General features: G+C 20.9%; 4 protein-coding genes across 4 annotated transcripts; 2 read left to right on the forward strand and 2 right to left on the reverse strand.

Moving 5' to 3' along the window:
* Positions 1-1038: 1038 nt before the first annotated feature.
* Positions 1039-10683, forward strand: PRPF8 (pre-mRNA-processing-splicing factor 8, putative; the record flags this gene model as incomplete). Its single annotated transcript, XM_028674585.1, has 2 exons — positions 1039-1086; positions 1219-10683. The coding sequence occupies 2 exons, from the start codon at positions 1039-1041 to the stop codon at positions 10681-10683; spliced, it is 9513 nt and encodes a 3170-aa protein (XP_028530923.1).
* A 1238-nt stretch (positions 10684-11921) lies between these two features.
* On the reverse strand, positions 11922-12958 carry PGAL8A_00056200 (conserved Plasmodium protein, unknown function; the record flags this gene model as incomplete). Its single annotated transcript, XM_028674586.1, has 3 exons — positions 11922-12102; positions 12267-12466; positions 12674-12958. 3 exons carry the CDS (start codon positions 12956-12958, stop codon positions 11922-11924), a joined length of 666 nt encoding a protein of 221 aa, XP_028530924.1.
* A 677-nt stretch (positions 12959-13635) lies between these two features.
* On the forward strand, positions 13636-15579 carry PGAL8A_00056300 (conserved Plasmodium membrane protein, unknown function; the record flags this gene model as incomplete). Its single annotated transcript, XM_028674587.1, has 9 exons — positions 13636-13672; positions 13858-14174; positions 14268-14385; positions 14592-14733; positions 14816-14858; positions 14988-15115; positions 15219-15268; positions 15353-15417; positions 15535-15579. The coding sequence occupies 9 exons, from the start codon at positions 13636-13638 to the stop codon at positions 15577-15579; spliced, it is 945 nt and encodes a 314-aa protein (XP_028530925.1).
* A 1100-nt stretch (positions 15580-16679) lies between these two features.
* Positions 16680-22652, reverse strand: PGAL8A_00056400 (lysine decarboxylase, putative; the record flags this gene model as incomplete). The annotated part of the gene is made up of 1 exon (XM_028674589.1): positions 16680-22652. The coding sequence occupies one exon, from the start codon at positions 22650-22652 to the stop codon at positions 16680-16682; it is 5973 nt and encodes a 1990-aa protein (XP_028530926.1).
* Positions 22653-23352: the final 700 nt, after the last annotated feature.

A 23352-nucleotide genomic window follows, 5' to 3' on the forward strand; every position in this document is an offset into this window, starting at 1 on the left:
TATTTTTTTTTTTTTTTTTTTTTTTTTTTTTTCTTCATTTCCTAATTAACAGTACCTTGTATTTTAAAAATTTTATACAATACATAATTTATATAAACAAAACATAAAATAATATTAAGTGCTATACATATTTACTTTCACATATTTTTTTTTTTTTTTTATACTAAAATTATATATTTTATGTTCTTGTAATACTTTGTATTTCTTTTATAATTATACATAAATATCATATAAATTTATTTTGTAGTTTTTATAAAACTTTATAAAGAATTGAATTCATTACTTATAAAATACTCTTTTTAATTTTTTTTTTTTTTTTTAATTTATAGTTACATTTAAAATATCATAAATTATTTTTAACTATAGAATTAAAAAATAATATGTATATATATTATTTTTAAGGTTTAAAAAATATAAATATTCTTTTACAATATTAACATATTCTTATCTTTTTTTCTGCCTGTATTATTGTACTTTTCATATTATAATTTATATTTTATACAAAAAAATAAAGGAAATTTAAAATAACAAAATTTACATCTTTTTTATGTTATAATATTTTTCATATTTTTTTTTTTTTTTTTTTTTTTTTTTTTTTTTTTTTTTTTTTTTTTTTTATTTATGAAAAGATAATTCAAAAACAAAATATTATATACGCACTTTTATTTTCTTTATAAAAATTAAAAAGTTTTTGTATGTTGTTAAAATTAAGATTTTTTTTTTTTTTTTAATTCTTTTTTGCTTTTATGTGAAATTAAATTTACATATATTATTTCTGTTATTTTTTTTTATGATTTTTTCTTTTAAGTTATATATATATATGTATGTATGTATATTACTATTCATGAATTAAAAATATTTAGTAAAATTTATAACTATTTTATTATTAAATTTTTTTACATTTTTAAAATTATTTAGCAAACAGATAAAAATATATTATAAAAAAAAAAAAATTATAAAAAATGTAAAAATATATATAAATATAAATATATATATATTTATATATATATAAAATTATTAAATTTATTTTTTTTTAAAATGAGAAATAATCAAGCATGTGAGAAGTCTTCAGATAATAATAATGAAGTAAGGATAGAAGAATAAATACCTATTTACATTTATATACTTATGTTCTTTTCTTTTTTAATATGAATCCAAGTTTTGTTTTTTATTATTACATTTGTGATTAAAATAAACTTTTAATTTAATTTTTTTTAGGGGAGTAATAATATTTTAAGTTCTACACAAAATAGTGAGGATCATGAAAAAGCTATGATGAATGATCACAGTGAAGAAAATAAAAAAGGTGAATTATATTCATTAATAAACTTAAAAAATGAAAAATTAAATAATGATGAGAAAAATGATATGTATTATACAGATGGTATAAATAGTAATAACTATAATCTTCGTGAGGTTAATAACCAAAATAATGAAGAAAATGTAAGTATTAATGATTCTAATTGTATTAAGAATATAAATAATCAAGAACCAAACGCAAATATTTCATCAAAGTTCATGGATAATAATAATATACAAGGACATTTATCAGCCTTAAAGGATTCAAATTTACCGAATGGCATAGCTAATCATAATAATGCACAAAACAATGGTAATATGTATTATAATATGCAACATTGTAAAAATTTGAATCCAAACATAGATGATTTACCAGAAAATATGAAGAATACATTACCAAATATGAGCAATTTTTCACCTAATATAATCCCTTTTCCGCAAAATGTAGATAACTGTATATCTACTCCTAATTCTTCATCTATACCAAATTTGATACCTAATATTTCCAGTGTACCCACAAATATGAATAATTTAACAGGAAATGCAAAAAATATGCCATCCAATGTGAATTATACTCCACCAAATATTAAAAATATGCCATCAAATATGAGCTATTTACAACCAAATATGAATAATTTTCCACCCAATATGAATAATTTACCACCCAATATGAATAATTTTCCACCCAATATGAATAATTTACCACCCAATATGAATAATTTATCATTCAATATGAGTAATTTACCACCTAATATGAATAATTTACCACCCAATATGAATAATTTACCACCCAATATGATTAATTTACCACCCAATATAAATTATTTACCACCTAATATGAATAACTTACCACCAAATATGAATAACTTACCACCAAATATGAATAACTTACCACCAAATATACACAATTTTCCTATAAATATGAACAATCTTTTACCAAATATAATGAATTTTCCTCCTTACATGATGAAAACACCAGGTATAAAAATGAAAAATAATAAAATAAATAATGCACCAAATAATTCAGTTGATAATATAAAAAGCACAAGTTCTGTGAGTAATCATAATTCATATCAAAATATGGCACCAATTCAATATAATAATAGATCATATGTTCAAAATAATTCTAATATGAACGGTGCAGGACATGTTTTGGATACATCTTATTATATGCCATCAAATCCATATATGTCTAACTTTGTTAAGATGAATAATAATGAAACGATGCAAATTCCAAGTAGCCAATCCTCACATGCGTATTTTTATGAACAACTAAAAAGTGAGGAAGATATATTTCCATCTGATGGTAGAAAAGAAGTACAAGAAGAAAAAAACGAAAATGAAAAAATAAAGGAAGATTACTTAAAAAATGAAAAAAAAAAACATAAGAAAAGTTACGAAGGAGATTTAGATATAAAAAATAATAAAATGGAAAATATTTCAGATAAAAGTATGCATGAATCCAGAATATTTTCTATAATAAAAGAAAAAGCTAGAAAATGGAAAATGCTAAACAGCAAAAAATATTCCAAAAAAAAAAAATTTGGTGTTGTAGAAGAAAAAGAAGAAATGCCATGTGAGCATTTGAGAAAAATTGTAAAAGAACATGGTGATATGAGTAATAAGAAATATAGATATGATAAAAGAGTATATTTAGGTGCATTGAAATATATTCCTCATGCAGTTTATAAATTATTAGAAAACATACCTATGCCATGGGAACAAATAAAAAATACAAAAGTAATTTATCATATTACAGGTGCTATAACGTTTGTAAATGAAATATTTGTTGTAATAGATCCTTTATATATTGCTCAGTGGGGTACTATGTGGATAATGATGAGAAGAGAAAAAAGAGATAGAAAACATTTTAAAAGAATGAGATTTCCTCCTTTTGATGATGAAGAACCTCCATTAGATTATGCGGACAATATCTTAGATATAGAGCCATTAGAATGTATACAAATGAAGTTAGATAAAGAAGAAGATAAGAGCGTTATTGATTGGTTTTATGAATCAAAGCCATTATTATATAATAGAAATCATATAAATGGAAGCAGTTATAAAAAGTACAAGTTAACTCTAGAGCAAATGGGTGTTTTGTATAGATTGGGAAATCAGTTGTTCAGTGATTTTCAAGATGATAACTATTTCTATCTATTTAATTTAAAATCTTTTTATACTGCTAAAGCTTTAAATATGGCAATACCAGGAGGACCAAAATTTGAACCGTTGTATAGAGACATATATGAAGATGATGAAGATTGGAATGAATTTAATGATATTAATAAAATTATTATTCGTCAGCAAATTAGAACAGAATATAAAATTGCATTTCCTTATTTATATAATAACAGGCCTAGAAAAATTGCAGTTAGCAAATATCATACACCCATGTGTGTTTATATAAAATTGGAAGATATTGATTTGCCACCTTTTTACTTTGATCTTATTATAAATCCTATTCCATCTTATAAAATTAGGAAAATCAATAATACAGACAAAAATAAAATAAATTTTGACTTTTACTTAACATATACAAGAAAAGAAATTTGTTATGAAGAAATATATGACAAGAAAGTTATTGAAGAAGGAAAAAAAAAAAATGAAAGAAAAACTCATAGTGATGAAGAGGAAGATGATTATAGCAATAGTGATAGTCATAATTCGGATGATGATGAACACTACAGTAGAAGGAAAAAGAAGAGAAATAAAAAAAAAGATGAAAAAGAAACGAAAAAATATAAAAATAAAAAATTTACAAAAAGGCACAAAGAAAAAGGAGAGGAAATGCAAAATACTAAAAAAGAATATAATTCCAATTATGAAATGGATGATAACAGTAGCGATTTTGAAAATAATAAGCATAAAAGAAATAGCATCACGAATATGACAAGTAGTAATAGTGTTGATAACAGTGACACTAATATATCTAGTAGCAAATGTAATAACTCAAATAATTTAAGTATCAAAACAAGTAAGTATAAAGATGAAAAGTATGAATTTGATAGTACCTTAGACAATAATTCTTGTGATAATAATCTTAAAAAATATTACAGAAAAAATAAAAAAAGAAAATATTTTTATAGTGACAGTGAAAATAAAAATGATGATGATTCAGAACCAAGAAAGAAAGAAGAAATAAAAAAAAAAAAAAAAAAAATGATTATTAAAAAAGTGGAATATGGAATATTACCTTTATTACATAATTATCCACTATATACAGAAAGGACAATTAATGGAATTCAATTATACCATGCTCCATATCCATTTAATAAAAAATGTGGATACACTAGAAGAGGTATTGATATTCCATTAGTTCAATCATGGTTTAAAGAACATATATCAACTAAATATCCAGTTAAAGTAAGAGTATCTTATCAGAAACTTTTAAAATGTTGGGTTCTAAACCATCTACATTCCAAAAGACCCAAAAGTATGAAAAAAAAATATTTATTTCGAATATTTAAAAGCACTAAATTTTTTCAATGTACAGAAATGGATTGGGTTGAAGTAGGTTTACAAGTATGTAGGCAAGGGTATAATATGTTAAATTTGCTAATTCATCGTAAAAATTTAAATTATTTGCATTTAGATTATAATTTTAATTTAAAACCTGTAAAAACATTGACTACAAAAGAAAGAAAAAAATCTCGTTTTGGTAATGCATTTCATTTATGTCGAGAAATATTAAGATTAACAAAATCTATAGTGGATTCTCATGTACAATATAGACTTGGTAATATTGATGCATATCAATTAGCAGATGGAATTCAATATATATTTTCTCATGTTGGTCAATTAACTGGGATGTACAGATATAAATATAGACTAATGAGGCAAGTCAGAATGTGTAAAGATTTAAAACATTTAATTTATTATAGATTTAATACAGGATCTGTAGGAAAAGGACCGGGTTGTGGGTTCTGGGCTCCATTATGGAGAGTTTGGATATTTTTTTTAAGAGGTGTAATACCATTATTAGAAAGATGGCTAAGCAATTTATTGGCTAGGCAATTTGAGGGAAGAGTTTCAAAAGGTATAGCCAAAACAGTGACAAAACAAAGGGTAGAAAGCCATTTTGACTTAGAATTAAGAGCTGCAGTTATGCATGATATTATTGATATGATACCTGCAGGGTTAAAAAATAATAAGAGTAAAGCAAGATTAATATTACAACATTTAAGTGAAGCATGGAGATGTTGGAAAGCTAATATTCCATGGAAAGTTGTTGGATTACCTTTACCTGTGGAAAATATGATTATTAGATATATTAAATTGAAAGCAGATTGGTGGATTAATGCAACATACTATAATAGAGAAAGAATAAAAAGAGGTGCTACAGTTGATAAAACAGTTTGTAAAAAAAACTTAGGTAGATTAACAAGATTATGGTTAAAAGCAGAGCAAGAAAGGCAACATGAATATTTAAAAGATGGACCTTATGTTAGTGGAGAAGAAGCCGTTGCTTTGTATACTACTGCTATTCATTGGTTTGAATCTCGTAAATTTACACATATTCCGTTTCCACCTTTAAATTATAAACATGACACAAAGTTACTAATTTTAGCTTTAGAGAAATTAAAAGAAACATTTACTGTTAAAAATAGACTAAACCAATCTCAAAGAGAAGAGTTAGGCTTTATTGAACAGGCATATGATAATCCTTATGAAACATTATCAAGAATAAAGAGACATCTATTAACACAAAGAGCTTTTAAAGAAATTTCAATCTCCTTTTTAGATTTATATACTCATTTAGTGCCTGTTTACGAAGTTGACCCTTTAGAAAAAATTACAGATGCTTATTTAGATCAGTACTTATGGTATGAAGGAGATTTAAGAAATTTGTTTCCTAACTGGGTGAAACCATCAGACAATGAGCCTCAACCATTGCTAGTTTACAAAATGTGTCAAGGTATAAATAATTTACATAATATATGGGAAACAAAAAATAACGAATGCGTTGTCATGTTACAAACGCAATTTAACAAAATTTATGAAAAAATTGATTTAACATTATTAAATAGATTATTACGTCTAATTGTGGATCATAATATAGCAGATTATATTACAGCGAAAAATAATACTAATATAACTTTTAAAGATATGAATCATATAAATTCTTTTGGTATTATTAGAGGTTTGCAATTTTCCTCATTTGTTTTTCAGTATTATACTATTATAATTGATTTATTAATATTAGGGTTAACAAGGGCCTATGATATTGCAGGACCATATAATGATGTAAATCAATTCTTAAGCTTTCAAAATGTTCATATAGAAACAAGACATCCAATCAGATTATATTGTAGGTATGTAGATAAAATATGGATATTATTTAAGTTTACTAATGAAGAGTCTAAAGACTTAATTCAAAAATTTTTAACAGAAAATCCTGATCCCAATAACGAAAATATTGTTGGGTACAACAATAAATCTTGTTGGCCTAGAGATTGTAGAATGAGAAAAATGAAACATGATGTTAATTTAGGTAGAGCTACTTTTTGGGAAATACAAAATAGAATACCTAGATCTTTGACCTCTTTAGATTGGGATCATTATAATACTTTTGTCAGTGTTTATTCTAAAGATAACCCTAATTTGTTATTTTCAATTGCAGGGTTTGAGGTACGCATATTACCAAAAATTAGACAATTAAGTTATGGTTTAAATATATATACTTCTTATATAAATGAATATAATAAAAAGGATTCAAATGGTGATGAAAAGGGCAATGATAGTAGCAACTTAAAAAACAATGAGGAAAATTCATATGAAAAGAATGTAGTAATATCATCTAGTGGAAAAGAAGGAACATGGAAATTACAAAATGAAGTAACAAAAGAAATTACAGCAGAAGCTTATTTAAAAGTTTCAGAGAATAGTATGAAGAGATTTGAAAATAGGGTTAGGCAAATATTAATGTCTTCAGGAAGTACCACATTCACAAAAATTGCAAATAAATGGAATACAACATTAATTGGTTTAATGACATACTTTAGAGAAGCTGTTTTAGATACAGAAGAGTTATTAGATTTATTAGTAAAATGTGAAAATAAAATACAAACACGTATTAAAATTGGTCTAAATTCAAAAATGCCATCTCGTTTTCCACCAGTTGTTTTTTATACTCCTAAAGAATTAGGTGGTTTAGGTATGTTATCAATGGGTCATATATTAATACCAGAGTCTGATCTAAGGTATATGAAGCAAACAGATAATGGAAAAATAACTCACTTTAGAGCTGGATTATCTCATGAAGAAGATCAGTTGATTCCAAATTTATATAGATACATATCTACATGGGAAAGTGAATTTTTAGAAAGTCAAAGAGTATGGTGTGAATATGCATTAAAGAGGAATGAATGTCATAACCAAAATAAAAAAATTACTTTAGAAGATTTAGAAGACTCATGGGACAAGGGTATACCAAGAATAAATACACTTTTTCAGAAAGATAGACATACTTTAGCATATGACAAAGGATGGAGAATAAGACAACTATTTAAACAGTATCAAATTATTAAAAGTAATCCATTTTGGTGGACTAATCAGAGGCATGATGGAAAATTATGGAATTTAAATAATTACAGAACAGATATGATTCAAGCATTGGGTGGTGTAGAAGGTATTTTAGAACATACATTATTTAAAGGAACCTTTTTTCCTACATGGGAAGGATTATTTTGGGAAAAAGCTAGTGGATTTGAGGAATCTATGAAATACAAAAAACTAACAAATGCTCAAAGAAGTGGTTTAAATCAAATTCCTAACAGAAGATTTACATTATGGTGGTCTCCAACAATTAATAGAGCAAATGTTTATGTAGGTTTTCAAGTACAATTAGATTTAACAGGTATATTTATGCATGGAAAGATTCCTACTTTAAAAATATCATTAATACAAATTTTTCGTGCACATTTATGGCAAAAAATTCATGAATCACTTGTTATGGATATATGTCAAGTTTTTGATTTAAATTGTGATTTACTAGATATTGAAACAGTACAAAAGGAAACTATTCATCCACGAAAATCTTATAAAATGAATAGTTCATGTGCAGATATTTTATTGTTTGCAAATTATAAATGGGGAATTTCAAAACCATCATTATTATCTGATGATGATAATATATTTAGTAATAATGTAGAAGTAAAAGCAAATAACCCATTGTCTTTTAGTTCCTATCCATATACATCAAATCAGTATTGGATAGATATACAATTGAGGTGGGGTGATTTTGATTCACATGATATTGAAAGATATAGTAGAGCAAAATTTTTGGATTACACAACCGACAATTTATCTATTTATCCTTGTTTAACAGGGGTATTAATAGGAATAGATTTAGCCTACAATTTATATTCTGCATATGGAAATTGGTTTAACAACTTGAAACCATTAATGCAAAAAGCATTACAAAAAATTATTCAATCCAACCCTTCACTGTATGTATTAAGAGAAAGAATAAGAAAAGGTTTACAATTGTATTCTTCAGAACCAACGGAACCATATCTAAATACACAAAATTATAACGAATTGTTTTCTTCTCAAACTATATGGTTTGTTGATGATACAAATGTATATAGAGTTACTATTCATAAAACTTTTGAAGGAAACTTAACAACTAAACCAATCAATGGTGCCATATTTATATTAAATCCAAAAACAGGACAATTATTCTTAAAAATTATACATACTTCTGTATGGATAGGCCAGAAACGTTTATCTCAATTAGCTAAATGGAAGACTGCAGAGGAAGTTGCTTCTTTAATTAGATCCTTACCAATTGAAGAACAACCAAAACAAATTATTGTTACAAGAAAGGGGATGTTAGATCCATTAGAAGTACATCTATTAGATTTTCCTAATATTATAATAAAAGGAACAGAACTAAATTTACCTTTTCAAGCTTTATTAAAGCTTAATAAAATAGGAGATTTAATTTTAAAAGCTACTCAACCTCAGATGCTTCTATTCAATTTATATGATGATTGGTTAAATAGTATTTCTTCTTTTACTGCATTTAGTAGATTAATTTTAATTTTAAGAAGTTTGCATATAAATCCGCAACAAACAAAAATTTTGTTGCAACCTAATAAAAATATTATCACTCAACCTCATCACATATGGCCATCTTTTAATAACAACCAGTGGATTCATTTAGAAGTACAACTTAAAGATCTTATTTTAAATGACTACTCGAAAAGAAATAATGTACATATTGCTTCATTAACTCAAAACGAAATAAGAGACATACTGTTAGGTATGGAAATAACTCCTCCTTCAATACAAAGACAACAAATTGCAGAGTTGGAAAAAAATAACTTAGATAATATTGAACAACAAATGAAAGTTACTACATCTAAAACAACTACTAAACATGGTAATGAAATTATTGTATCTACGATGTCTCCTCATGAGCAACAAACTTTTACTACGAAAACTGATTGGAAAATTAGATATTTAGCAAATAGTTCCTTATTATTTAGAACAAAAAATATATATGTTAATAATGCTTTAAAAAATACCAATCCAGATAATATTACAAGTATTAATTCGATAAATGATTATACTTATGTTATTGCTAAAAATTTATTGGAAAAGTTTATATGTATATCAGATTTAAAAATACAAGTAGGTGGATTTTTATATGGTTCATCACCACCAGATAATTCTTATGTAAAAGAAATTAAATGCATTCTAATACCACCACAAATAGGAAATTATCAATCAGTAACTTTATCAAATTACTTACCATCTAGTAAATATTTAGAAAATTTAGAAATTCTTGGATGGATACATACTCAAACAACAAATTGTTCTAACACGAGTAATCATTTAACTACGTATGATATGGTTACTCATTTATCCTTTTTGCAAGAATGTAAAATAAAATCATCAAAAAAAAAATCAGAAGGAAATAATTCTGATGAAGAAATTGTAGATGATATTAATGAAGAAAATGTGGAACTATATAAAGTATGGGATAAAAATAAAGCAATTATACTTACATGTTCTTTTACACCTGGTAGTTGTACTATTAATGCTTATAAATTAACTGAGGAGGGATATACTTTTGCTAAAAACAAAAAAAATTCATCTGATTTATATGCATTTCCAAATATTAATAATTTATATGAACAGGTACAAATATTATTATCAAATGTTTTTGTTGGTTTTTTCTTAATACCTGATGATAATATATGGAATTATAATTTAATGGGAATAAAATTTAATAATAATCAGAAATATTCAGCTCAATTAGATATACCTCAACCATTTTATGCTGATGTACATAGACCTAATCATTTTTTGCAATTTTCTTTACTTGATCAACATGATGGAGATGAAGCAGATGTTGAAACATCTTTCATTTAAAAAAATTAATATATAATAAATTGTATTATTTATTGTTAGTTCACTTTTTTTTTTTTTTTTTCATTTTAAAATAATACAATGAAAATATGTTTAAAAAAAAAAAAAAAAAAAAAAAGAAAAATTGAGTAGTTTATTATTTAGAATAAATGTTATTTTCGCTGTTTACTTTTTAATAATTATGTATATATGTATAGTATATTTTACATGAAATACTAGGTTTAGTATGTTTATACATAAATTAGAAATAATAATAACCGTTAAATTACTAAAAAAGAAAAATATAAAAAATAAAATGTGATATTTTTTAATTTATTTATATATTAAGAATTTATAGAAATTTTATTGTTATGTTATTTTTTTTTTTTTTATTCTCTTTTAATATATTATTATTGTTTTATTTAAAACAATTATGTAAATATTTATTTCTTTTAATAATTACCTTAAAAACTTTATTAATGTTATAAAACATTTTTAATGAAAATTTTTATATAAATACTATTAAAAAAAATAATAATATAGTACTATATATATATATACATTATTTAATGTATAAAATGAGTAGATTATATAAAACTTTTTTATTATAACAAAAAAGTCTACAAAAATTCCAAGCTTCCTCTTTTTATTTTTTTCTTAACTCTTTATATATTTTTATATAGATTATTAATATTTCAATTTCTCTTTTATGAGTTTATATAATTATATTTTATTCTTAAATAGCTTACATTTTAATTATGCATTTTTAAATATTTACATTTTTCATTTATTTTATAATTCTTTCAAAGAATATTTTTTTCTATAGAAAATTAAAAAAAAAAATAATTACTTAAAAATTTCAAAAATGTATTTAATTAGGAAATTATTGCAATTTATTGAATATATTTATAATTAATATGATATATTTTTATAAGGCAAATAAACGACATATAGTAGTTATATAAAAAGGAAAAACATAAAATAATATAAAAAAAATTGTTTAAACAAAAAAAAAAAAAAAATATAATATGTATTTAAAAAATTAGAAAACTATATAGTCATATACAAATAAAAGTTTTAATGGATAAAATATTCTTATGATAATTTAACCTCGTAATATTGCGTAAATAATACATACAAATTTTATTATATTTCATATATTAATAAAAATTTAATTTAAAATTATATAAATATTTTTATTTTCTATTTTAATAGATTATTATATATGGTTCAATTGGATTTTCAACATATTCATTAAATTTCTATTTATGATTTAATTTTTTCTTTTTTCCATTGTTCGGAATAATTTTTAATATCTCTTTTTTTTTTTTTTTTAATATTTTTGTATTTCCTGTATTCTGATTTGATTTATAATTATTTAATGAGTATTCTAAAAATTCTTCAAAAGTTTTATGAGGTGTTGAACATTTCCATCTTAAATTTCTATAAAAAAAAATTTTATTGTTATAAAAAATAAAAATTTCAAAAAAAAAATATATATATATAAACAACTCATATGTTAAAATAATAATATAAAAAAATAGATATATATATATATATAATTTCTTTTTGAAATAATAGACAAAATTGAGATCAGTTAATATTACTTTGCTAATATAGATATAATAAAATAATTATTTATATCATTCTCTAGAATATTTTTTTGTTCTATTTCTAAATTATTAACATTATAATAATGTTCATAAATACTGGAAAAATTTAAAAAACTACTTGAATCTAAATTTTTATATAATTTATTTGAAAATATAGAAAAATTCTTTATGGTGTAACATTTAATACAACAAACCTAAAAAGAGTAACAAAAAAAAAAAAAAAAAAATAAAAATAATATTCAATTTTATTTTTTTTATATTACAACTTAAAGATTTTAGTATTTTACTTTTATTTTTTTTTATCTTATCCTTCTTTTTTTTAATTTTATAAAGTATTATAGTTATATCTATTCGTTTTTTTTTTTTTTTTTTTTTTTTTTTTTTATATTTATTTTTCTTACTTCTATTCTAATAAAAGAAAATGTTGCGTTATTTACATCTACGTCATACAAAAGAGTTGGATTAAATGTATCTATATTTTTTGAACATATATCACAATTCTTTTTTCTTTTTTTTAATTCTAACAAAACTTCTTTTAATTTGCTTTTTAAATTTTTTGAAAATATATTAAAAATCTCATAAACTGTTTTTTCTATAGGAAAGTTCTTTATATCAAATTTAAGTCTTCTGTTGTTTAAATGATTAATAGAAGTTCTTAATTTTTCTTTTATATTTTCTTCATTCATTTTAAAAAAATAATATTTATATATTTAAGGAAAAACACATGAATATAAAATTTTTCAGATATAATAAATGAAATTATGTTTAAAAAAAAATATATATAATTATGTAGAAATAATAATATTATATTAAAAATATATTAGTGAAATTACTTAAAAAACTTAAATAAAAAAATAAAACTTTTCATAAAAAATTTCAAAAAAACTTAAAAAAATGTATGTATATATATATATATATAAAAACAAAAGTATTGTTAAATTATTTTTTTTCAAATAATGCATATTTTATTGAAATTAAAAATAATAAAATATATATATCCTAACTTAGCTTATTTAATTTTTTTTTTTTTTTTTTTTTTNNTTTAATTTTTTTTTTTTTTTTTTTTTTGATGTAATTATTACAAATTTAAAATATAAATTGTTAAATAGATTAATTTTTTTTTTTTTTTTTTTATGAATCAAAATTATTGTTTGCATACTAATGTTAAAAAAAAAAAAAAATACCATAATTAAATATATAATATTATACTATTTATAATAAAATATATATGTGTATATTTATTTAAGTTTTAAATTTTATATTTCTATTAAATTATAACTTTTTTTTTTTTTATATTTAAATTTAAAATTTTTTATTAAGGATACATAATTATTAACATTATAAAATAAGATCTATAGAAAATATGAGAAATTTAACAGAAGCTGAAGAGAAGTTTTTAAGTAATTTTTTTTTTTTTTTTTTTGTTATATAAATTTATTTATATATATATATATATATATAAAACATTAGTATATTAAAAATTTCATTTCTCTAGGTATTTTTTTTATATGTATATTTATGATATATACTTTTATTATTTTATTTTAAAAACTAAATTTTTCTTTTAACTATTTATGTAACCTAGACCATGATTGGGTGAATGATGAAAAGTGGAAATTATATTTAAGTAATTTATACCCATCTCCTTCAATAAATAATATTGAAAAATATAAAAAAAAATATTTTCAGAAAAACATTGACAAAAACCTAGATACAAATATAAATTTTGATCAAATAAAACAAGAAAATCAAGACACTTCAAATTTTCAAAATTTTTATTCTTACAATAATACTAATTATTATGGAAAATTACCAATTCTGATATTTTTTTATTTTATTTTTGTTTTATGCTTTAGTGTATTTTATTTTATAATCTTATCTTTAAATTTAAATTTATATAAAGTAATTAAAAAAAAAAAAAATAATAATAAAAAATAAAAGAAAAATATATATATATATATAAACATTTTTTTTTTCTCTTTTTTTTTTTTATAGAGATTTGGAACATTTGTATCTTTTTCTTACTTATTGTCATTTATTGGTTTATTATATTTAGACTACAAAACACAGAAACAAAATTTTTCATTATTACAATTTTTTTCTAGTGAGAAAGGTATCTCTTATAGAGAATAAACATTTTATAATTATGAAAAATGGACTTAAAAAAATTATATAATTATTTTGACTCCATAAGATATACTTTTATTATTATAAATATAAGAGTTATGAAGATATATATAAATATTTATAAAAATACAAATTATGTTATTTTATTCATATATTTATTTATTTATTTTTTTTTTTTTTTTTTTAACTTAGGTCAATACTTATCTTATTCTGTAATACTTTTTTTTATTAAGGATGCCATTTTAATTTTTTTACCAATTTTTTTAACTCTTTTAATAAATAGTTATTTAATTTTTAAACAAATAAAATTATCACTTCCACCATTAATTCAAAAGTAATAAATTTATTTGATAAAAATGTAAAATTTCTACATATTTATGAATTTATAATTTTTTTTCTTTTTTTTTCTTTTATAGGAATCATTATGTTAATAAAATTGTGTCTTTATTAGATGAAAATGTAATATATTTACTAAAAATAAATGATAAAAATATAAAATTTTAACTATAAGATAAAAAAAAAAAAAATTTCATTAGAATATACAAAGAAGCTATAAATAATATTTCTTTTCCTTTTTTTTTAAATCAGATATTAAATACATATATGATGAGAGCCAATATTGAAATTTATAATTTGCTTTTTATAATTATCTGTTTATTTTTTAAAAGAGCTAGTTTATTAAATTTAATTATTTATGTACACTTCTTTAAATTAAAGTAAAAGCAAAAAAAAAAAAAAAAAAAAAGCTTTTTTTTTTTTTTTAATAGTATATAATTTGTTAAAACTGAATATATTCTTTTAAAATTTTTTTTTCCATAGATATAGCTCTGCAGATCCATATTTTCATGCTTGTTTTTCTAAAAATGGAGGTTTACTTTTTATTACATATATATATATGTATATATATATATATTTATATAAATTTTATTATTTTTTTTTTTTTTTTTTTATAGAAATGATTAGACAATATCTGTCTCACCCCAAGGTGCCTAGAATTTTTCTAAATATATTCAATAAAGTAAAATTTAAATTTCCAAAATGAATAAATAATAATTATTTTTTTATTAATAATAAAATTAAAAATTTATAAATACAATAATTTTTTTTTTATTATTTAATCATTTAATTTTCTCAGATGTCTCATTATTTTAATGTCTACTTAAGTTATAGAAGAAGATAATTTCTATGAAAATATTTGTTTATAACAAAAAAAATTACATATTTATGATTAAAAATTTATTAATTTTTTTTTTTTTTTTTTTTACTTATTATCTTCAATTTTTTTGATATGTTTTTTACTCTCTTTGTTTTGTCAAAAAAAAAAAAAAAAAAAAGAAAAATGCATTGTTTTAATCTTTAAAATAAAAGAGAAAAAACCTCAAAAACTTTAAGAATATGAAAATATATTCAGATGTTAAAGATATAATTTTTATACTAAAAATAAAAATAAATAATCAGAAATCAGGATAACGTAGAAATAGAAAAAATTATTATATTTTTTTTATAATAGTTATTCCAATTAAATAAGACTTCTAATTTATGTTATTGTTCTAAGTTTACGAGAAAAAAAAAAAAAAAAAAAAACACTAATATACATAAACAAAGAAAATTATATTTTATATTAAAAAACAAAATATGTGATAAAAAAAAAGGTCATAAAATAAAATATATGAATTTTATTCATTTTACAGAAGTATTTTATAAATTTAGAAAATTTTCTTTATATTTTTTTTTTTTTGTATTTTTTCATATAACCAAAAAAAAAGAATTTTTTTGTACAATTTTTTTGATTTTTTTTTTTTGATAATTTTTACATAAAATTTTTTTTTTTTTTTTTTTTTGTAATTTTTTAATTATATTTTTTTTGAAACTCTTTTTTATATACAATGTCTTTTTCATAATTTTTATATATAAAATTTTATATGCATACAATTAAATAAATAGTAATAGAATTAACTTGGCATATTTACTTAAATATTTATAAATTTTTAATAATTATTTATATATACATATATATTTTTTTTTTTTATAATTTTAATATATATAATATACATTTTTGTAATTTTTGATTACATTATAATTGAAAAATAATAATTCATATATATATATATATATAATGATAGATTAAATTACATATTTTATTACATTTAAAATTCTTTCTACCTAAATTTTATCAACATAAATACATTTTACACTTTTACCTTGAAATATGACAACCCTAATAATTCTCTATATATTAAAATAATTTAGTGTATTAATTTAATATTATCAATATTAAAATTATTTAAATTCATTTTTTTTTTTATCATTATCATAATTCCTATGTTGTTTTATGCTTTCCCCATTAGAATATATATTATTTAATGAAACATCCATTTCAAAAGAGCTGCAATTAATTTCTGAATTCGTTAAGGCGCATTCTAAGAAAAAGTTCCCTTGTTTATGAACAAAGGTGTCATCATCTACATTTGTTATAAGGTTATTTATATAACTATTATTATTTAATGTATTTGATTTTCTTGAATTTTTATCTATTTCGTTTTCTCTGAGTATAGAATTTTTTTTAATTTCATTTTCTTGATAATTGAAATTATTTCCATTATATGTTAATTCATTTTTGATGTGATTATTTATGTTATTGTTGTTATTTTCATTAACATTTTGATTATTGTAGTTCATTTCATTAATCATTTCATCATTATCATAATTGTAATTATTTAATGAATTTATATTGGTCACATGATTATTTATATTACAGAATTCATTTTTATCAAGAATTTCATTATTTAAATTATTTCTTTCTGATTCTCTTATGGATAACTCATTTGTTTTACATATTTCTTCTATATTTTCATTTATATTTTGATCAGGATAATAATTAATATTATAACCTAAATTTTCATTTATATTAGTAGTATTATTATTAACATAATTATTATTATTGTTATAAATATCTTCTTTGTCTATATTCATATTTGATATACAATTAGCAGTATACATTATATTGTTTTTCTCATTATCATTATTTTCTATTTTATTAAAATTATATTCAAGTGAATCTCTTTTAACACATTTATTTTTTTTTTGAAAGTTGTCATTTTCATCTTTTATACTTATATTTTCATTTACTTTTTTACTAGAATCTGAATAATATTCATTATCTTTATTATTTTTTTCATTCAAATAATTATTTTTTAAATGACAATCATTCAAATAATTCATATTATTCTCTTGTTCTTTTTGCATTATTAAAGCATTCTTTTTTATTTTATTATATAAAATTATATTTGATTGTTTTAATTTAGGTACGAAATCAGTTAATTTATTGCTGTATATTCCATCATCACTTTTATTAAATTTATTTGTTTTTTTTCGATAGAAAACATCTGAAAAAGAAGGCATATTATCACTGTTTAAATTATTATTATTCATACAATTGTTCATATTATTAATCATATTATTAATAATATTATTATTCATATTATTTATGTTGTTATCACAATCTTTAACAAAATTATTATTCGTATTAATATTATTTGTATCATTAATAAAATTATTATTCGTATTACAAATGTTATTATTCTCATCATTAATAAAATTACTGTTCATGTTATTCATATCACTATTACCATTATCATAAATAGTATTATTATTTTTGTTCACAATATTCCTTTTTTCCTCATTATTCAAATTATTTTCAGTTAGAGAATTATCATTACGATTATTATCATTAGTATTAATCACATTCATATTTATATTTGAATTTCTTATGTATGATATACTATTATTAAAATCTCTATTTTGCTCTTTAATATAATTTTTATTACCATAATTTCTATTATTATTATGAAATTTATAATTCCTATAATTTTTTTTATAGTTATTAGAGTTATATATTAAATTTTTAAATTTAGTTTGACTATAATAATTTTCTGAATGAATTTTATTAAAATTAAGTAAAAGTTTGTTGTTATTATGGTTATTTCCGTATACTTCATTTTCATATTTTAATTCATTTTCTTCTTTTATTTTATTTAAAAAAATATTATATTCTCCATTTTTAATATTATTCACGTTATCATAAAATTTTATCATTTTTTTTTCTTCTAATAATACATCGTTACTTGTGTTTTGAATAATTGATTCTGTAGACATTTTTTTTGGTGAAGTAATAGAACCTTTATTAAATTGTAAAATATTATTATTAGCTTCGTTTTCATTTAACTGATAAATATTTTCTTCACTATCATTCAAATTATTAGATACACCATTATTTATACAATTATTAGTGTTATTCTCACTTATATTAGGCATAATAACATTGTTATTTAAATTTTCATATATACCAATTACATTATTATTTGCATTTTCTTGATAACTATCAAAGTTATAATTAACGTTCATGGGAATATTATTTTCTTTAAAAATTTTTCCATTACATAAATATAATTTTTTCATTTTGTTTGTTTCATTATCATATATATACATATCATAAATGTTTTCTATATTTTTCTTCTTACTTAAACTCATGAATTTTAATTGATTATAAGTTTTTTTATCAATTTTTTGATAACAACTATATGGATCTGTAATGTCCATATTAAAAAAATAATCTAAAATAAAATTATAGAAACACCTAAATCCCAAATTTTCATCATATCCATGTATTTCTTTAACACTTAATCCTGATAAATAATCAACAATTTCTTGACTAACAATTTGACCAGGAACTAATACTGGAAATCCAGGTGGATATGGTATAATAAAACTAGCAGACACTATCATTTCGTTTTGTTTTATTCTTTCTTTTAAATCACCTAATAAAATATACTCAACATAATCTTCTTCATAAGCTAAATAAAAAGCTTTCCTTAAATCTCCTTCTTTATTAAATATATTTGGATTGGCATACTTTTTTTTGAATAATGGGTGAAATTCACTGAATTCCGATAATTCAATATAATTAGATACTAAATTATACACATTTTCATTAAATTGATTTAAATCCCTTTCATTGAATAAACTTTTTTTTTGATCTAATTCTTGAGATATTAATGATAAACAACTTTTCAAAAATAGACAAGAAGATCCTGTTGTACCTATATTTGTTTGAAATAGAACACTATTTATAGATGTCTTGTTTATCTGAATTCCATATTTATCCATTAACCATTTCACTTTAAATGTATCTCCATCTATTCCAGAATAACCAGTAAATAAAGTTATTCTCGTTGGATCTAAGACAAATTCATCTTCACTCAACCACGAACTTTCAAAGTATTCAAGAAAATTTTTCATGCCACCTGAATATGAAGAATTGTTATAATTTTTATTCCTGTTTTCTAAAAAACTTAAATTGTTATATGTATCTTCACTAAAATTACTATCATATGTTATGGAATTTAATGTTTTATCATTTTTTTTCTTTTTTTTTTTTAGACTACTATTTATTTTTGTCTGAGAGTTATCATTGTAAGTATTAGTAGAATTATTCTTTTCATGTAAATCTATACTTCTCTCATTTTTATTATTTAAAATACTAGAAGGAGAATTATTTGATCTACAGACATTATTTACTTCTGTATTACTATTTCCATGTGCATTATTATTTGTGAATTCATTTTGTAAAAAAACATTATTGTTATTAATTGCATTACTTGCATTTATATATTCATAAGATATACTCATATTTTTTATAGGATACTTTAAGTTTTCAGAAGGATCTAACCCTTTTACTTGACTATTAGAATTACAAGAATAAGTTATATTGCCACTATATTTAGAATCAGAAGAATCATAATCTTTCATTTTTTTTTTTTTTTTTATATAAGAAACTGCGCATTGTCTTAAGCTATCTGGTATTAGATCTTCTGCATTTAAAGTTCGAAAGTATCTAGAAATCATTGGATCATCATTTAATTCCTTTCTTATTAAAAACGCTGCTTCTGCTTGTTTTTCTACTAATCCATATCCTTCTAATTCCATTTGAGCTCTTCCTGCATCTAAAGTAGCAAGTATTTGATAGTTAGGAGAAGTTGACATATGTGTAAAGTAAGCTTCTTTGAAAGGGGTATAAGCATGAGATTCAAAATTATCATCACTTATTAATATGATACTACCTTGTCTTAATGAAGTTAACGATTTATGAATTGATTGAGTAGCATAAACTCGTACTTTGTATTCTGATGGGTTTGGATATAATCTCGTTTTAAGTAATTTTTCTGCTGAAACTTCATTTAAACTTTTAACATTTCCAAATTTTTTTAGTAATTTTTTGTGAATTTTATAATATATTTTTTTTTGCTCTTTACTTCTCATTTTATCAGCAACAGTCATAGCAGTTCTAAATTTTAAAATAGGGTGAAAACATGCATAAGCAAACCATGCTTCATCAAACAAAAATATTAAATCAGGTTTTATTGCAAGACATTCTTCTATAACTCTCTTTACATTATAAACTATACCATCAAAGGTACAATTAGTTAAAATTAATAATTTTACTAAATGTAATTTATTGCTATTTCTATATTCTAGTAGCGTTTTTTTAATTACATATATAGGAACTGCTCCGTATATCCCATATCTGGATACTGGATATGGATCTAAATAGCATGGAAGAGCTTGACACAAAACAAATCCATAATGATGTGATTTATGACAAGCTCTATCAACTAATATAATATCACCTGGTTTCACTAAAGCTTGCATAACAATTTTATTAGAACTTGATGTTCCATTAGTAACAAAAAAACAATACTTACTACCATAAGCACGTGCAGCCATTAATTGAGCTTCTTTTAAAGATCCATGAGGATCTAACAAAGAATCCAAACCTCCACAAGTAGCACTTGATTCAGCTTTAAACAAATTAACACCATAAAAATCTAAAAGGGATTGTATCCATCTACTTCTTCTTACACTATTTCCTTTACTTATAGCTAATGCATGAAATACCCCAATTGGTCTTTCTGCATAAGATTTTAAGGCATTAAAAAAAGGAGTTTTAATTTTCTTTTTTACCCCATCTAATATTGATTCATGCAAATCACTATGATCGTCATGTGTAGTGAATATTCTGATTATCATATTATTAACAGACTGTAATTTATCTAATGTAATAGATGTACAAACACAAAAAATATCTATAGAACTTCTAATATATGCTATGCTTTTAATCAATATTACTAAACTATTAAAACCTTTTTTCATCTTTTCTACAGGTGCATGCACAAGTTGTTCATATCCCAATACAAAATCTTTAATATAAAACTTATAATCATTTTTTATAAAACCATTTACTTTTTTATTTTCATTCATATTATTATTGCTATTATTTCTATAATTTTGTATGTTTCTCACATCTTTATTATTTGAGGTTGAACCATTATGCATACTATGTGTCAAGGATGTTTTGTTTGTGTTATTCGTTCCATTGCAATTTAAATAAGAATTATTTGCACAATTATTATTTAACGAATTTTCTTCAGTAAAATTAAAATATTCTTTTTCTTTTGAATTTTCTTCATCAATAGTCAAATTATCTACTAGAACAACTGATAATATTTGAGAATTTATTAAACAGGCTAATAATGCCTCTTCTGCATTACTTACTTCAATAATTTTGTATTCTAATTTTTTATTATTATTTTGATTTGATAGTCTATTATGTTCATATTGTAATATTTTATTTAATTCACAAGCTAAATCAGAATTATAATTATGGCTATTTTCATCTCTTTTCGCTGATACTATTAAGGTATAAAAAAAAGGATTATCTTCAGCTGTCTTTCCAGTTGTTACTGATAAACTTGATAAGGTTTCCCCTATTTTATTAGAAACATCTTTATATTTTTTGTCATTTATTAAATTTATAATTTCTTGTAAATTATCTGTTGCTTCCTGACCCCAATATACTTCTATTTTTTCTAAGCAACTAATAATAAAATAAACTAATTCTATATTCAAATTATTTATGTATAGTAATAAAGCTTCCCATAATTTTATTCTTAAAGAGGAAACATTTGTTGCATTATTTATGTTTATATATTTTTCTAATTCATAAATTTTATCATATTTATTTTTTTCTAGTTTTATTTTTTCTTTTTTATTTCTTCTAGCTAAATTTAATGGATTGCTTGATGATAAATCTTGGTTACTATTTGAAGACTCTATTTCTTCACTCATTGCATTATTATTTATATAATCATTTATTGCATTAATATTTTTTATTTTTTTTATCAATACTATTTTCATATAAGCTATTAATATATATTAAACTGTTATTACCATAAAATATGGTTTCATTTCTTGAAGTCATTTAAAGTTAAAATTTCTTTACAAAAATAAAAAAATTAAAAAAAAATTAAACAGGTTTTTGTAAATATATGCACATAAGTAAAATGTATTATATAAAGGAAAATATTAATAATACAAATATAATAATGTCTACAATTAAAATATTGTTAACTTTATATTGAAATTTACCTTTACAATAGTTATAAAATAAATAATTGTATTATTATATGGAAATATAACGATATGTATTATATTAACGAATTGTCTAGTTAATTATAAAATATGTACCATTTGTTGTATGCTTTTATATCTTTTTTTTTTTTTTTTATGAATTTCTTTATTTTTCTATAATATATAAAAATATAATGAAAACTTATGAATCTTTATTTGTTTTTATTTGGTTTAAGAAATATACTTAATAACATAAGATAAAACAAAGAAAAACTATTAAATAGTCAAATTATATAAACAAAAAATTTAAACTATAAATAATTTTAATTATGATTATTATTTAAAAGTAAAAAATAAAAAAAAGTGTAAGGATATTACAATGAATATTTTGTAAATTCATTTTGTTTTAGAATGCAACCAAAAAATATATGCTTTGCTTCAGTTTAATTAGCTTGATTTTTTTTTTTTTTTTTTTTTTTTTTTTTTA

This window comes from Plasmodium gallinaceum (genome assembly GCF_900005855.1).
Source record: "Plasmodium gallinaceum strain 8A genome assembly, contig: PGAL8A_v1_42, whole genome shotgun sequence".
Lineage (NCBI taxonomy): Eukaryota > Apicomplexa > Aconoidasida > Haemosporida > Plasmodiidae > Plasmodium > Plasmodium gallinaceum.